An 18,958-nucleotide genomic window follows, 5' to 3' on the forward strand; every position below is an offset into this window, starting at 1 on the left:
TGATCCCTTCATAATGCTTGTTTTGTCCAACCAACAGTACAACCCTCAAAAGAGTTAAATATGAATTAAAATGATTGAAATAATTAAAACGAACAGCAGCAAATCCTTTCATTTGTGAAGCTGGAATCATGAAATGTTTGGCATTTTTGCATGCAAAATGATTGAAAGATTTTCCAAAATACTTAACAATTAATTAATAACTTTATTTGTTTATATAGCACTTTTCTGAACAGAGTTACAAAGTGCTGTACAAACAAGCAAAGCTATGAAAAACATGGGGAAAGGAGATGTTTTCGGTTAGCAAAGCAAGTATTACAAACATGAGTATCAAAACAATAAAAATCAGTCAAACTGACAAAACAAACAAAACAGACAGATCAAAAAGTTAATTAAGACGTAAAAAACAAAATTAAAGAAAGATTAAAAGCTTTGGAATCAAGAATTAAAAACAGCGTTATACAAATTTGTTTTGTGGATTGATTTGAAATGGCACGCCGACACTCAGCACACCTGACCTGTTCCTTCCTTACAAAGGATTAATCAAATCAAAAATCTTAATTTGTAAAGTATTTAGTAACTAAAGCCGTCAAGTAAATATGCAAGTCCAATACTAATCTGAATTGTAGCAAAAAAGAAGTATAAAGTAACATAATGAGATTAAAATAGTCAAGTAAAGTACAAGTACCTCAAATCTGTGCTTAAGTTCAGTACCTGAGTAAATGTACTACATAAGGTTGTATTAAGTAAGGATACTTCAATACTTTTTCAATACCTCTTGTCTAAAATGATACAGTATCCATAAATTATAGTATAAAAAGCACCAAAGCTGTTGAAGAAAACTGATGAAGTGCTCATTCAAGACCTTAGTTCAGTTCAGTCTTTATTTTCATACCTGACATTTGGCTTGTAACAAAACTGATAAGCCTTCAGTGACTTTCTGTACCAGCACTTGTTAGTAAAAAAAGAAAAAAATGTGTGCCAAGGCCTTTGTTTTCTTTTTGCTGTGGTATTGAAAGAAATATTGAGTATTTGTTACACTAGTATTGTATGGAGGTTTAAAATTCTGATGTTGAAATTAACTGTCACGACAAACCATTTAATCTTTTTTAGCCTTTTTTTAAAAAAAGCTTCTTAAATATGAATATTTTCTGGTTTCTTTACTCCTCTGTGACAGTAACCTGAATATCTTTGGGTTGTGGACAAAACAAGACATTGAGGACATCATTTTGGGCTTTGGAAAACACTGATCAACATTTTATGGATCAAACAACTAATGGATTATTTGAGAAAATGATCAACAGATTAATCGATAAAGATCGTTAGTTTCAGCCCTGGTACTTAACATTCCACCACTGGTCTCAAAGACTGATTGGTACATACATGTGCATGTGCAGTCAAATTCTTTGGAGGAACACACAATTTTGTGACCCCAGTGCTTTATGAAGAACTGACAGGCAGACAATTGAACTGCTTGGTAATTGGCCCAGTATAAGCCAAGCAGACAAAAGTCTTCCTGTTCTATTTATGACCTTTGAACCCAGTTTATGAATCCTGCACTCTGCATGGTAACAGCTGGCTGAAGGTATGTCAACTGTGATTTGTCTTCAGACAAGACAAAGAACAGTGTCAGAATGATCCACAGTGATTTTGGACCGAGTATCACCATGGAAGAGAGCGAGCGAGAAAGGGACTTTGTGAAACTGGAAGTGTTTGGGTTTCATTGAAGAAGAAGAAGAAGATAGGGGAAGAGTGACGGAGCTCGCAGAGGAAAGCTTCAATAACACTGACGAGATATAACAAGAGAGGAGTGGATGAGTTGTTTTCATGTGTGGAGAAGAAGCGGAGGAGGAGGCAGGGTTATCTGAGTCCTTGAAAGTAATTTCCAAGAGCAGAAACAGAGGGAGGCTTAGATAGGAGACAGAGCTAAATGGGGACACACTTGAGACATGGGGTTCATCTATGGGTCTCTGTCATTTGACCTCAAAGCATTCTATTCAGTGCCAGGAAATTGCAAACTTTTTCTCTCCTGCAGTTGCGCTCTGTTCTCTTAATCCACTGCTTTTTAATTCCTGCAGGTGTTTCTGTGTGCATGAAATCTGAGCTCTATGAATCTGGGATGCTGTAGATCAGCGGCATCATGTCAGCAGAATATTATCTGACATTTGTACTTGGAACTTTTTGAACTCCGTGACCTTGGACTGGCTCGTCTTCCCTGTTTGGCACCGAGTCAGGGGGAGGGAGGCATTATTTGCTGTGAAACAGCAGTGGGGATGTATGTGTGGAGGAAAAAAAAAAGGGTTCAGTTGGTGTTGCCCTCGGAGTAAAATGGATAGAGGTGAGGATACAGTTTCTCTGGCTCAGCTCTATCCCGCAGCAGGGTGTGTGAGAGTGAGCATGTGTGGGTTTGATTGCCAATGCACTTTTTCTTTCTTTATCTTTGTTTATCTGAGATTTATTTACTTCAGCAAGGCAGAAAGGACGAGGAGGTTACTGCCACTGTAGCCACTGATGTGTGTATCACTCGCCAAGTACACTACAAGTGTGTGCGCATCTTTATAGTCAGGCTGAACAATATGCCAAAAAATTGATGAGGCACGATTTCAGTGGGAATGTTAGTTCATTTTCCTGAAAGAAAGAAGGTAATGTTGTGATTTTTATTATTTTTTTTCTGAGGTGTGTACCAAACGTGCACGTTGCTTAGCCTTAGATTAAAAATACATCGAAATAATGATACAATACTCTGTATCAATAATGTTCTAATGTATCCATAATGTCTCTCCCAGAAGCATTACCCCTTTTTAACCTAATTATTGATTGCCAGGTTTTCATACACCTCTGTAAGTGGAATGAATATCTGATGAACAGAAAATCAATCAGCAACAATCAATCAATAAACAGTTTCATTTGTTTTGTTAGCAGAAATGCCAAAACATTCATCAGTAGCAGCCTGTCATAGTTTCAGTCCTACGCCTCAGCTGCCTTTCATTAGTTGTTAAACATGCCCTCACTGACTTCCCCTCAGCACTTGCCCTCAGGGGAATCCTCGACACCATCGCAAGTGTCATTCCATTTGTCTGAGAAACTGATGTGAACTTGGTGAGATCAAGAGCGCTACAGGAGTGAGTCAACACTGATGATCAGTTTGAGGGGTATGTCGCCCACAGTGCATTGCAATTATGCACTTGGTGGCAAAAAAAGTATTTATTTATCAGGAACAATGGATATTAATCAACATTTCACACATGGAAGAAAATGTCATTTTGCAGGGTATCATGATACAGATCACAAACAAAAAGAATTCTAAATCAGAAACTGAAGCAGCTCATTACCAAGTGTAGCAGATACTTTTGCCTCATTGAAATGACTTGGCACCTATTTCTGATTATTTGTAAAAAAAGAAGTATAACACTAAGCTTCACCTGATTATTCTTTTTCTTTAAAGAAAAATAAAATGAATATAAAAATAGTCCAAAAGCCAAAACATTTCAAATTTCCAGTCCTCTTCCACGCCGTTGGCTGCTTGTCTTCCCACCATTTCTCCCCCATTTTCTGTCCCAAATTTTGTTTAGAAATGCAATAAATCTTTACTACCATAATGATTTTTTTAAATTAATTTTGTCCCTTTTGAACTGATTAATTTACACAGCAGTAGCCAGCAATATAGGAATTAAAAACACTACTTGAACAGAACAAGATATATTTGGTTGTTCCATCTCTGAAAGTGTTTTTGACCAAACTCATTTTTATCTGCACACATCTAACACTTTTTGTCTCCTTCGGCTCTCCATTATCAGGCTGCTGCTGACTTTGCCAAGGCCCACCTGCCCGAGGCTCTCCGCCAGCAGCTACTGGCCTACGAACGGGAAAAAGAGCGAGACAGAGAAAAAGACAAGGAGAAAGATGAAAAAAAGGAGAGGGGCGGCCTGTCCTATCCGTCCATCCTGGAGCAGCAGATCCTGTCTTTGGACAAAGAAATGCTGGACAAGCTGTCTGCCACTTACAATGAAGCAGGTGTGTATGCGTCTGTTTGTTTGTTAATCTTCACAACAGCCTGGAAATTCTCCCAAACTGGAAAAACATATGCACATACAGTATATACATGATACATTTAAGTGTATTCATGCATGTTCTTCTATCTATGACCATTTGGGGGATTTATCATACAGTGGTTTTGTCTGAATACATGCAACACTCATTGGACATTAACCTACTCTACTCCCACATGGGATGGGGTATTTTTAGGGGAAGACAGCAGCTTAACAGACTATGCCACATATATACATCACTATGCATCATCTGAAAGCTGGGAAGCTGAATATTAATTTGAGATGCACCTCAGACATTGTGTTTTCGTCATGATTTTTAAAGTTTAGGGTGTATAACGGCTTACAGCATTATAATGTAAGTATATGATGACCATTCACATCCTCTATTGTGTCTCATAAGTTGTTGCTGCAATATTTTGGTTGATATGTTTATCACAGTTTTGTACCAAATGTCGACCTCTTGAGAACTGATAAAAATTGTCCAAAATCCTGGGTCAGCTAAGTCAATGTCTATTGCTAATTTATCAGGCTGTCAGTTGCCCAGTTTTCAGCTGTTCTTAACAGACTCAAAATGGAACACACTACTGGTTATTTACAGCATCTCACTTGTTGCCCAACAAGACTTTAAATTCTCAGTGAGGCATCAGAGCCACAGTGGCCTCAGGGCAAATAAAAGGCCAAAATGCGGGGGTACGGCCGCAATGGCCTTTATTGCTTCCATGAAATTTCTGCCCTGGTCTCAGCTTTTCAGTTGTACCCAATTAATGCAATTCCAATGCTGTTTAGGAATGCCAGTAAGCAGGAATATTAGACTACACCATTTTTGAAACAGACGAAAATAACATATTTTCACTGCGTGGTGTTTACGCAAAATGCATGGGATTAGTGGGCATGTCTGTAAAGGGGAACTTCTTCAATACCCATAAAGCTCATTTTCATTTAAATATATTGAGGTGAAATTGACCATGCCTGTTTTTCCCTGACCAAAATTTAGCCTAACTTTGGAACGATATTAAGCCCCGTTCCATCTCTAGCTAGACTCTAGACTCTAGCTATAAAACCGAGCCCGCTACAGCCTCCAAAAGGCAGTAATGTCAGCAGAGGACATGGGTATCCTTGTGGAGATGAAGAGGTTAATTAGCATTGATCTGAATATGTGCGTACAGTAAATCAGCTTGAGTGTGTAGCCATAATAGATGGTAGAGGCCACATACAGATGGATTCTCCCCACAAGTCTTGCTCACTGTTGGGGACACAATAAGAAAGCACCAATCGGTCCAGGGCGATGTTTTTAAATGTTCCCTATAATGCTGCACACAAACTATTATTTCCTACTCCGCCGTTTCATTTGACTGTTGTTGAATAGCGACTGTCAGCAGCCGCGGGCCTTGCTTATTCAGCTGTTTAAATACAAGCTGATCTTCACGAAGCTTGTAGTAATTATCTCTGGAGGGAGGCAGCAAAGGAGGGGTGACGCTAGAGTGGGAGAGTGATGGATGGAAAGAGGTAGGAGAGGGGTCAGAGGGAAGGATGTATGCGTGGAAGGAGGACATTTTGCTGGTGAGAGCTGTACAGTAGAGAGGGGCAGCAAAATGAAGGGAGAACAATAAAAGCAAAGTGCTGAGACAAAAGGTAAAGGGAAGACAGGAAAGGGACAAACAGAGCGGGACGTTCAAAGGGTGAGGAGAATGAGAACATGGATACAAAGGGTGATGAAAAAGGCTGAACCAAAACAAACCTTCTGGGGGAGAGAACAAAAAGTCCCACAGCAGAATCACACAGTGCAATAGAGACACAACATTCATTCAGAAACACATTTGTCCGAGATTACAGCGAAGGTAAAATACGTTTATAATAGGTTCTGTAGACATCATAGAGGCAGTAACAGTGAGGGAGCAGCAGAGTAATAAGTTTCATGTGGTTTTTCCCTCCATCTCTATTAATTTAACATCTATTCTACAGGGAGAAAATGCAAGGACATGAGAAATTACAGGAGGCTAAGACCGTATGTTAATACTGGTGATTGTGTTTGTTTTTTCTACCACAGAAACATCATTGGCTTATTGAACATGCAGTTGGGGAAGGTGAAATACAGATTATAAAATGATTGCATTGACTAAGTGTAGTGACATGCTGCAACCTCAAGAATTCAGCGTTCCTGAGGGAGGGTCACTTTTCCTTCCGGAGCCCCTGATTAAACTAACTCCCTAACTCCCTCAGCAAACGACAATGTTGTGAAAAACTTTTACTACAGGTTTACAGAGAGGCAGGTCGTTCATAAAGGGAAACTCTGTTTTCAAATAATCTTTGTTTTTGAGCTTCAGGGTTTTGGCTGTTATACATATAGATGATAATCATGTTATTATAGTACATGGTCAAGAAAAACTAGTGTTCAGACGGTCAAACAGGTTTTAAGCAAACCTCCAGACAACAGACCAGCCTCTTAATGTTTGGCTGACCCATCATACTTTAAGCCATATTGTCACCCAAAGTGTCCGCAACCCAAGTCCCAGGATCCACTTTTAAAGAAACGTTGCAGCAGTGTCACCATGTTCCCAGATCTCATCTCATTACTTCGGTGAGGTCATTGTTATCACAGCCAATAGTATTGAAGCCCAGAACCACAAAAAATAAGACCCAGGTTGTAATACAGAGGAATTCGTGAGATGAGGTCAAACAGAAGGCGGCAGCTTTTACAATTAAATTACAAGGCTGAATAGTGTGTAGTCTTAAGTGGAAACCTGCGCAGACAGCTGACATGTGACTCGCATGTAAGTTAGGTGGTGAGGGGGTCATTGGTATGAAAGGGCCTTTGAGAGGGCCTCACATCCTCCAGAGAATGATGGGTCATATGATACTCTGATTGCTAAAGAGAAGGATTAGGATCTCCAGAGATGGAGCGCCCAGTCCGCAGGCAATGGCTGATTATTGCCATTACAGAAAAGGTTGAAATGCTCCTTCTACATTACCTTTTGTTTTCCTCACCTGCTCTTGACCTCCCCATCCCATTTTTATCCTCATCCTTCTCTCCTTTGCTGCTTCCTCAGCTGCAGATAAAGCATCAGCTTTATGATCTATGTTGCTCTCAAAACAGCCACCAAGTAAATCTCTGCTTCTGATCCCTCTGCCTCCTTCTTTTCTTAAGCTACATGACCTGTTGCATCCAGACTCCAAAGATCTGCCCATATCCTCTTCTTATCCCTTTCTATTTCTATCATCCTTTATTTTGACAGCACAGCAAGAAGACCTGACACTGAGGTTATAGATAAACTTCCAGTCAAGCTCCATTACAATGAAAAGGCCCCAGTTGTGTCTAGTTCAGGCATTACACATTCAGGGATTGAATTTGTTGCAGTATTTGTCCTAGCTTTCTTGTCGGTGGCTCAGTCTGGGGGGGGGGGGGTGTCTGCTGATCAGGTAATTGTTGTGCATTCTTGTCCTTGTATCTGATTCAACAATCGCATCATTTAGGGTGCACAGCTCCCTGCTTTCTGTCGCCATCGGGACCTAAATTAAGCTGGCAGAGAAGGAATAGAGAGGGAAAATGGAGAGATACACTCGCAATTCAGCTCCCAGTCCCACAGGATAACAGCATATCAGATTTATCCCCCTGTTCGTTCATCCCTCTGTTGTTTATCAGCGAACAAAAGCGCTTGAAAGAAAGATAAGGGAGATGGGACTTTGATGGAATGACCAGGAGCTTAGAGTCTATTATGGAAACAGTCTCCTTAATGCGGTGTGGTATTCTGTTAGTACTAACCTTTATCTGGCTGTGTGACTTGTCTCCCAGCACACCTTTACACCCACACAAGCACACAAAGGAGTCCAGCATTGCATTACTCAAATAATCAGTAGTTATTGTTGCAAGCAGCAACATAGAGGCAGAGCTGACAATGTGGCCATGTCAACTTGCATAAAGGGTCCTGTCTTAAGAATTAAAGATTGGAAACAGATTATGACATCTTTTGTGATTCAAGTTTCTCATTGAGTTTTCCATTTTATAAACAGCATAATGCAACTTAAAAAAAAAACATTACAGTAAGTCAAAGAATAATTGACAAAGCAAACATAACTAAACAGATCTTGGCACAGACAAGAGAAATAGCAAAAGAGAGGGTACAAAGCACTTGTACAAATAAAAAGGAAGATAAGGTGAAACCTAAAATGCCATTTAAGTTCAACCTAAAAGAATCAAATCAAGAATTCAATCAAGAAATTAGAGCTGTAGCTCTGTCATGCTACATGCAAAAAACAACATATATACAGATAATTAATGCAGTGTAATTTGGAATATGAAAAACAGAGTCCTCCTCCCCTTGTCTTGAGTCTTGTGTGCTGTATCCTGTTAGCTCATAATTGGTCTGCCCATCAAGTGCAACAGCTTGGTCCAGATGTGGTGGAGCAGGTGTCTCTGTGTGCACACAACAGTCTCTGGTTTCCCGTTCCTTGTCCACCCTCTCATTCCCTCTCACCTCCTCTTCTCCAGGGGTGATCTGCAACAGAGCATCCAGCAGATCTGAATGCGTGTTCGAAAGATTGTTTATCATCTCAAGGTCTTCTGCTTATTAATCCAAATCTCACACTTCCTTTTCCAATACCTACAAGTGTGTTTCTGTCATCAGTGATACATGTTTCAGCAAGACAGATGAAAAAATACTAGCTTAAAAGAGAGAAGTAGCGAAGTTTGAAGGAGCTACTAGCTGCTGCATCTACATGTACAGCTGTTGCCATAGCAACGATTAGCAATGACATGGTATATTTTCCTTTAAAATGTAGAAATATTTCCATCCCTTTATATTTCTTTATGTACATTAAAAAAAAGATACACAAAAATACACAATACTTTAATTACTTTAACCATTCATCAAAAACAGGCTTAGTCCTTGAAGCACCAATGAAGCCTGCCAATGCAAGCCTAAATCTTTGTTTGGACATACCTGGTGGTCGGAGTTTCTTTTTATTAGTCCTTGCATTTAACAATTAGGGGAGGCAATGCCTGTCATTAACTTTAACCATTCATCAAAAATGGGCTTTGTCTGACTCTTTCAATAGCGAGGAACAACAATCCTTGAAGCACCAATAAAGCCTGCCAATGCAAATCGAAATCTTTGCCCGGATATACTTGGTGGTAGGAGTCTCTTAATACACACAGCCAGGGAGATTCTGGCAATGGTTTATGCAACTATTCTCCAGTACACTTCACTGCTTGTTCCTAGAAAGGAGAAATAAATTAACAATCTCACAGTAAATAAAGAAAAGTACCTGCTTCCTTTTAACACCTCTAGCAATAATTGTCCTCTATAAGTCCTATTATTTTTTTAACAGGTGTATAATAATGCTGGTGTATGATTATGTAGCGTATTAGGACAAAAGCATATTATGCACCTGCTATATTTTGTACACCAGCATCTGTCCCCTAGAAGAGAAAAAAATACATAGAAGAAAACAGGAATTAAACGTACTGTATACTGTATTTAGTCACTGCGTTATGAAGGGCTCTATCTTTAGGTGACATAAAACACTGCGAGACTGAGCCCTCTCAACACACACCACAACAAGAATACACACGGCATAATTTCAATGTCAGGCTGGCAAAAGTCTGAACTGCCAGAGAGCAGAGCATTTTAGAAATCAAATACCTGCAGAAAGAGAGGAAATATTTCTACCTCAGTAATGCAACAGAGTATTCATACTACCAGTGTCATTCTATTGATATTATATTGCAAGAAAATGCAGTGAAGTGTATCACTATAATAACTTTATACCTCTTCCTTAGTTAGAAATGTTCACAGGCTTTCCTGAACTGCCAGACGCAATATAAATGTTCTCACAGCTGTTTTTATCATTGGATTCTCTTCAGAGTGAATTGCCATTTTGTTAAGTCTTTTTGTTTTTGGTTGTCCAAGCTTTGCATTTGTTTTCTGTTGTAATTATTTTTAGCTGAATGTTGACATCATTTTTCTTTATTGCCATGAGTCACTTTTTCTGTTCTGACTCCAACAATGTTAATATTTGTTTTGATTGTTGGTTTCTCTGTGAAGTGTGTGATGACTTAGAAAAGCTCTTTACATTCCAGTACGCTTAAACTAAATGTTTGTTCACACCAAATGTGTTTGCAGCCGTTTATTCAAACTTGGTAGTGTTTCCTCGTTTAGACTCCTCTTTCTCTGGTGGCATCGAATAATGACGCCCACACGGGTCTTACAGGCCCAGTTATGTACACAAACTGGTATCAAGTTTTTTTCCAACTTGTGAAAGTTATATAGTCTTTTTCTGACTTAATTGTTCATTGCCATAGTAACTAGATCCATACTGAGTGACCCCTGTCCACCTCACTCAACTTATTTGATTCTTTGACACTAGTGAACAATATATATGAAAAGATAAATGCAAAGTGGCCTTAACTTTTATGAAAGTATATAAGGGTCATTAATATGAAATGAAATATGAAATTAATGTTCACAAATAATTTCACAGCCTACAATTTGTATTGCCTTTTGGGCACATTTGGAAAAACAATTACATGTTTTAAGCAACAAGAAATTCCAGAACATACTGTAAGGAAACGCTATCTGACATCTGACGTGGCTGCAAGTTTTATTGATATTTTACGTGATATTCCTCCAGAGATTCTACCTTCTTCTTGTGATTTTATTGTTGATAATTTTAACAGTAAACTCAAGTCAGCACTGGACATAGTTGCACCAGTAAATCTTAGAAAGATTAAAACAAAATCAAAACCTCCCTGGAGAAACAGTAACATAATAAAACTGAAGAGAAATTGCAGAATAGCTGAAAGAAAATGGCGGAAAAACAAACTAACAATTCATTTTCAAATGTTTCAGGAACAGCTGACTATCTACAACAAAGCAGTTAAAAATGCAAGAAGAGAACATTTTTCAAAATTAATCAGTAACAACCACAAAAATCCAAGAGTCCTTTTTTCAACCATTGACCATTTAATTAACCCTGTTTTTAACCGAAGTCTTGAACCAGACTTTTCATGTGAAGATCTTGCAGCCCACTTCAGAAGCAAAATAGATACTATTAGATCTAATATTTTACATTGTCAGTCTACACATTTTAATGTTTCAAAATGTTCACCTTTAAATGAGGAAACACTGGAGAGGTTTGTCCTGGTGGACGCTGAAATGCTTGAGAAAGTTATCTCCCAGTTAAGTTCAGCAACCTGCCTTTTAGACCCCATTCCAACATCATTTTTTAAAGACGTTTATAGCTTTTTAAGAAACGATCTGCTGACCATCACAAATCATTCACTTCAGACTGGCGTTTTCCCCACTGCTTTTAAGACAGCAGTAGTTAAGCCACTCTTGAAGAGGAACAATTTGGACACATCACTACCAGAGAACTATCGACCTGTTTCCAATTTGCCATTTTTAAGTAAGATTTTAGAAAAACTTGTTTTTAACCAGTTAAATGATTTTATGACCTCGACAAACGCTGCTGAAATATATCAATCTGGTTTTAGAAAATATCACAGCACAGAGACAGCATTAGTGAAAATTGTCAATGACATCAGGTCAAACATGGACACAAAAATGCCGTCTGTCTTAGTGCTTTTAGATCTGAGTGCAGCATTTGACACAGTAGATCATACCATTCTTTTAAACAGACTCCATAATTTAATTGGCATCTCTGGCACTGTTTTTAACTGGTTCAAATCATATCTCACAGACAGGAAATTCTTTGTCAGCATGGGTGAACACACATCTAGTTTTTATCAAATGAAATGTGGTGTTCCCCAGGGGTCAATTTTAGGTCCAACTCTTTTTAACCTCTACATGCTACCACTTGGAAATGTCATCAGGAGGCACGGTATCAACTTTCACAGCTATGCAGATGACACACAACTTTACATCGCCGTGTCTCCTGATGACACAGGACCACTTGATGTCCTTTTTAAATGTATTTCAGACATGAAGTCCTGGATGGCAGAGAACTTTCTTCAGCTCAACCAGGACAAAACTCAGGTTTTAGTTATTGGTACAGGGGACCAGAGAGAGAAACTGGCTAGCAAGCTACAGGCCCTCTCTGTTAGCCCGTGTCAGCAAGTCAAAAATCTTGGTGTAATATTTGATGCAGAACTGAATTTTGAGGCTCATATAAAGGATGTCACAAGAAAGGCATTTTATCATTTAAAGAACATCGCCAAAATAAGACAGTTTCTCTCTCAAGCCAATGCAGAGACACTTATTCATGCTTTTATTACTTGCAGGATTGATTACTGCAATGCTCTTCTTTCTGGTCTCCCTAAAAAGAATATTTTACAACTACAATTACTTCAAAACTCAGCCGCTCGGATGCTGACAAAGACCAGAAAGAGAGCTCACATTACACCAATTTTAAAGTCTCTGCATTGGCTTCCTGTACGTTTTAGAATTGATTTTAAAATTCTTTTATTGGTTTATAAAGCTCTTAACGGTCTTGCCCCTTCTTATTTATCTAACTTGCTTTTACCCTATGAACCCAGCAGAGCCCTCAGGTCTTCTGGAAGTGGCCTTTTAACAGTGCCAAAAGTTAAAACTAAAACATACGGTGAGGCATCTTTTTATTACTATGCCCCCCGTTTATGGAATAGCCTGCCTGAAGATCTGAGGGCAACATGTAATATTGATATTTTTAAAGGCAAACTTAAGACCCACCTTTTTAGTCTGGCTTTTAATTAAATTTCTAATTTTATCAATTTTTTTTTTTTTTTTTTTTTTTTTTTTTTTTTTTTTTAGGTATTTTATTCATTCTATTCCATTTAATAATTGTCAAATATTTTATATTCTTTTATCTTATGTATTTATTTATTCTTGTTTTTATTATTTATACTTTTATTGTTTTAATATTTTAAATTTATCTCCTGTGTTTCCTCATCTAATTTCTATCTAATTTCCTCATTATCATGATGTAACATGAGTGCTGATTGTATGGGTTTGTGTGATCCTGTGTGTGGGTGTGTGGGCGGGGTTGGGTGTGGGGGGGTATTCTCTTAGCTATGATTGTAAAGCACTTTGTGCTACAATTCCTTTTGTATGAAAAGTGCTATACAAATAAAGTTATTATTATTATTATTATTATTATGTACATATCTGAATGTGCTAATTGGTGAAAAAAAAATCACAAATTGAAAATTGTGAATATGTAATAAAGTTTTGTTAAATACACAAATATCTTATCTATACAAGTGCAAGCTGTGAAATTATTAATGAGCATAATTTCAAAAGCTTAAAAATATATAGAGATATATAGAGGGATGAGGACTTTTGACTCTTTCAAGTAATTTTATCATAAAAGGTAGGGCCGACCCGAATGCTTTGATGCTTCATTGCCATGGCAATCAATGTCCAAATCAGTATTCACTTGCTTCATTGTTGTTTTTTTTAAGAGCAGAAGGAGACATTGCGTCAGCTGGAAGGAAAAGGAGACAAAAGACTGATAAAAAAAAGTGAGAAATAGAGCACTTCTGTGGCGTGTAATTAGTCCCAAAACCTGTGCGTATCAGATCTACACATATGCATGTGATATAACTGCACAGAAAAGCCCCACTAATAAGACTAAACCAGGGACCAATATTTTATGTTAAGGTTGGTGGGGAGCAAAAAGACATGTTTTAGCTGGAACTACCATACTAAAAGCTGTCAGTCTTGTAGTGCATGGTGCAAGGGGAGATGGAGAGACACCGGTGCTGCCAAAGGAGGGCCGACTAAGATTACAGCATGCATGGAAATAAATTACAAAATAAGAAATTTGTGTGTATTTCTCACTTTACCGCTGACTAGATTAGTAAAGAGAGCCCCATGACTATAGGTAAGCAGTGGACCAAACCATTGTGAAATATTTGAAACTGCAATACATTGTTTTTTCATCACTGATAGACAACAGTTGCTATATTTTGATTTTTGTTTCTAAAAATTATTCAGCAGATGTGGCATTTTGGTAGGTTGAACCAGCTGTGAAATAAATTACTGATAGATGTACACAATAAAAGATCGAAAATGGATCAAACTTTGTTGCTGATATCAATTCATAGAAGTGCTTTGATTGTACTGATACTGATCCTCGTATATGGGATCAGGACATGCTGTATTTTTGGTCCTGTTCTACAGTATAGTTACCCAAATGATACAGCCATAGGGCTTTGGCAACACTTAGACAAACTGTATACACACAAATATCTTTTTGGATCTCTGCAAGATCCAAAAAGACAAAATGCATCTTGGAATCGAGTTATGCTAAATTAAAAACTCAAAAAGATTCAAATAATATCCTGTTTTAAAGGTTTATGAATGTGCAGTATAAACAAAAGTGCACTGGGAAATGTGTAGCCTCAGGATATGAACATAATGTTGATTAAACATTTGACAAAGACCAAACATGTTTGACAGGCTCTCACATCTGAGATATGACAGTTCTTGTTATATAACAACACTGCTCATCATTGCGGTGGTTTTTGGCAGCAGCCTTTTGAATTTCCACGGAGTTTCCTGAACTCACCAAGGAGACTTTTTTTAAGCAGTTCTTGCTCACTGCATGACTGCAGGACCATTAGATAGCTAAAATGGTGAGTTTTTCGTTGTGATGAATTATCCATCATCTCAAGCAAGTCTTTGCAAGTTTGATGTTGGATTTAAATTGTGCTCTGACTGAAGATTTTTGTGTTTTAAAGTTCTTAAAGTATGTATGGACTCTAGGCACAAATCTCTTTATTTTTCTGCACCCATTTGTGTGAAGTGTAGGAAGGAGATTCGAGGGATTGATTATCTTGAAGGAGAGCTGAACTTACAGGTCTTGGGGAGTGCTGCTAAGTATGTGAAAAAGTTGTAAAGCCTTTTGTAGCTCCAGAGGAAGCCTGATAAATTGACTCAAGTGATGTCACTTGAGTCAGTATCAGCTGGGACATGTTTGAAAAACAAAAAATTCTGTTGAGACACGTTACCAGTGAGGAGCAGTCTAAAATTTTACATGTCTAACTTAAAAAATAAACATTTCTATCTCACACTTTGCCCTTTGGGTAGCTCACAATAGACAACAGTTTAATAGTCTTTGTTAAAGCTGTATTTCCTTTTCTTTGTGGTAGTATCCATCATATTCTGCCTAAATAGCTTATAACTTCAGTGGGACCCCAGAAATTCTGTGTTCCCTGTTTACCCCAGGGAAAAATAAAAATGTGGGACATAAGTTCATTATCAGCATATAATGATTAATAATTAATAATCAATAATAATAATAGCTGGAGATTATATAGTTGAACTGTTTAAAGAAGCTGCATTGAATCCACTACATGACAGGAACCACACATCACTTCCATGGATTGAAAATGAAATTTATGTCAAGTTTGAATGAGCAAACAACTCAACGACGACCGTGTGGTAATGATGGCAGAGTGCTCGGCCGCAAAGAAAGTGACTTGCACTTGCACCAGGTTGAAATACATTTGGAAATACTTTGGATTTTGGTCAGATGACAAAATTATGGAACCTCAAGGTAAAGTTGTACGGAAGCTATGTAAGCTGTTAAATAACATATCGATTACAAAGATTACAAATCATTCATTTGATCTTGCTCTGAAATGAAGTTTTACAGTGCTTTAAAATACATGTTTACATTGAAATAAGTATACCTCTATAAGTAGTTCTCCCGTTGTATTGCAAAAAAGATATTTTGATGGTTCCAGCCTAGATGAGGCTTAGAGGGATTAATCAAGCGTAATGTTTGGCCATTTCTGACAGCTCTAAATGTTATACGAGTGCAGTGCTAAGCTGGTGGAGTGCTTTCTTAAACCACCTGACCCACAAGGTTGACTTTGTCAGTGTGACTTTTGCCATAACCACCATTATATGCTTTGCCCAGATATGACCTGAATGTTCCTGTAGTTTATGATGAACAATTATGTACCCTTCTATTGGGCATCCTAAACATATAAAAGGAACATTATAAAAGGAACACGAAACAATAAAAGGAAATGATTGGGTGGTTCAAATGTACACAAGAGCCCAAAGCAAAATCTCACACAGGACTCCAAAAAGGCAGAGGCTGGCCCAGAGGCAGCTAATTACTCGGGATGGAAAGGAATGAATGGAATAAAAACTATACATTATGGAAAGCAGAAGCTTCATTGTGACATAGTATGCAAATTCAGAGCTTTATGCAGTGCCAAATGCTAAAAATAGCATCGCTATAAATGTTAACAGTGCAAGTCCAAGGAGGGCAGGTAAGATAGGATGGCAGCTCTTTAGGGAAAAACCTGGTGGTGTGGGAAAACTAATGGGCAGGTAGTGTTTTTTCAGGAAGGCTTTGAAGCAGACAATGAGCTGGGGTGAGCCGGGTGGTGCCAGTCCTGCCCTCACATTTTTCACGTAAATGCCAAGGCGCTCAGTTAACAACATAAATCTATGGGATGTATTCTGGACATTTAAAGTCTCCAGACTTATTGAGAGCACAAACGCAGTCTGCTAACTCCGAGAGAGTGAATCAGTGCAATGATACATTCTGGAGTGGGACACTAACTGGGGCTGAGATGATAATCTTGTTGGAGAGTTGAAGGTGTGCCTGGCCAAGCTAAGCCAATAATTAGCATGGGCACAGGGTGCATGCAGGCCGCGGTGCCATTTTAATAGTGAATGCTGAACGTGTGCTTGGCATGGCTGGGCTAATTGGGGAAGGGTGCACTAGCAAGGCACCTCAGTCCATTATCTCTATTGCCATGGGAACAAGATAAGAATAATTAGCTGGACAGCATGGCACAGTGCAGCGGCAGCTATAGGCACAAGCAGCAGGATTAGGGATGCATACAATGATGAAACTAATAGAAATGGATTTTTCACAAACTGCGTAAAAGATTTACTAAGTCGTTTACAATTAAGTGGCATCAATATTCACTTCATTCATCTTTAGCCTCGCTTCCAGCTGGTGCTCTTTCTCATAGTTATTTTCTGTCTGCTTCTTTTTTTTTAGCCCAATTTTCTGTTTATCACTTTTTTCTCGCCCAAAGCTATAAATGGGAATAATAAAATCATTGTCCCGCTGAGAAGTAATCTCTTTTCTCCTTCTTTCCTCATATCTCTCCACTTCTTGTAGCTCTCCACCCCTCCTCAACTCTTACTCTTCATTTCAACTTTTCATTTCATCTCCATCCACTGCTGCCTGTGTTCCCTCTCTCTCCCATACTAGACAATGCTCCCACGAACAACACAAGTACACCAACGTGATGTTTCAGGCATGATACAAATGTCCACATCAACATCACAGTACATAGAAGACATTAGAAGACAGCACATGGTAACACTTTATTAGATGGAGTGTGCATAAGACTGTCATAACAACTTGTCATTAACCGAGGCAACATAACCTGTCAATGTCTTTGTCATGACAACTTATGTTTTAAGATTACACTATACTCTCTGAGCACTTTCTGTCCATCAGGTAACTCTCTAAATCACTTCAGTACTCTCCTCTGTCATCAAGCTGGCCTCATAACATTTAATGACATCATTATGGCAAGTCCAAATAGTAACACTCGAGTCAAGATCAAGAAAATATTAATTACATTTTTTTTCTTGGTTAATGTCAAGTAGTGATAACAAAGACTTTGTTGGTTTGATTATGTCAAGTTCTGTAATTGACTGAATGACACTTAATGACAACAGTCATAACCATTTGTAAGGATTCCTTTGTGTTCATGACAGGTGTGATGACATGGTTGTGACAGTGTCGTGACAGTCTTACTTTATATCCTCAGCTTGTTGATTGTTGCTCTAGTTTTTCTTCTTTTTTTTTTTTTCGATTATAGCGTTACATTATGACGGTTCCTACCTGATGCACTAGTCATGTAATATTAAAGTTGTTCTTATTAAGTTCTTGGTACTGTACAGGTATTTTATCCCAAAAGATAAGCCTCATAAGTATAGTATGAAGATTTTTACACTTATTGTGCACACCTATGTGTGGATAAATGGCATATTTGTAATGATGCACCAATCTACTTTTTTCAGTTCCAATCCAATTACAGTGACTGATTTTGGATATCTGCATATACTGATGCTATAGCAATACCAGCACTCTTTTTTTTCCATCTGGAACACTTGTTTAGTTTGTGTGATGTAACTTGTGTAATGGCGTCCTCCAATCATTGTAGGGTGCCATAGGATGACATTCACGTGTGCTGCAGATAGTGCTGAGAGATTGCCCTCATTTTCAGTGATGCCTTGCTGAGAATTTAAGCTTGCAATTTTATGTTACAAAATGCACTTTTTGTTAGTGTTTGCAATGTGTTTGTGATGCGTTCGTTCAGATCGTGGTTTATGGTGGCTTATAATAGTAGCTGTCATTTTTGTGCTGGTTTAATGTATCATGGGTGAGGTCACTAGTACATTTCTTCACTCCAGTTTTGTTTTCAAGCTGGGATTTGGGAGGCGTTTCCTTTGTATTATATATTAAAGCAGAGCAGAAAGTGCTAATTAACTCTCATCTCATGCTGCTTAGCATAGTATTTAAAAATGTAAAATAGCTGAGGTTGTGGCTATATCTCATGAATGACAGTCACTATCCAGCCAGGGTACCAATATCGGCTCAGTCCCATCTCTAATATTTTTGGAGGTAGCCTGTGTATGCTTAGTAAGTTTTCCTTCTCTCAGTACATCATAAAAGTATGTTTTTTACCTATGATTTCATTATGGTATATTTAGGTGGTTTATATTGTATATATGGATTATACCCATAGGATCCAATATATTTATTGTACTATTTAAATTGTTCACCATTTTATGTTTTTATTTTTTCTTGAAAAAGGCCTTGTGCCTGAAACATCATACAGTGATGTACTAATAAATGTTCATGGGAGCATTATTTATTGTGCGGACTTTTCACATCTTTTTTTACATGACCCTTTTACATGTACTTCTGTC

At 38.1% G+C, this 18,958-nt stretch overlaps 1 protein-coding gene across 1 annotated transcript in view; it reads left to right on the plus strand.

Moving 5' to 3' along the window:
* Nucleotides 1–18,958, plus strand: part of ppm1lb (protein phosphatase, Mg2+/Mn2+ dependent, 1Lb) — a 72,035-nt gene that overhangs the window by 46,010 nt on the left and 7,067 nt on the right. Inside the window, exon 2 of the mRNA XM_084717788.1 lies at nucleotides 3,795–4,011. Coding sequence (XP_084573914.1) covers nucleotides 3,795–4,011 — 217 coding nt within the window. The remainder of the gene's footprint in view (nucleotides 1–3,794; nucleotides 4,012–18,958) is intronic.

Source organism: Lutjanus erythropterus, chromosome 4, assembly GCF_056507025.1.
Source record: "Lutjanus erythropterus isolate fLutEry1 chromosome 4, fLutEry1.hap2, whole genome shotgun sequence".
Taxonomy (NCBI): domain Eukaryota; kingdom Metazoa; phylum Chordata; class Actinopteri; order Lutjaniformes; family Lutjanidae; genus Lutjanus; species Lutjanus erythropterus.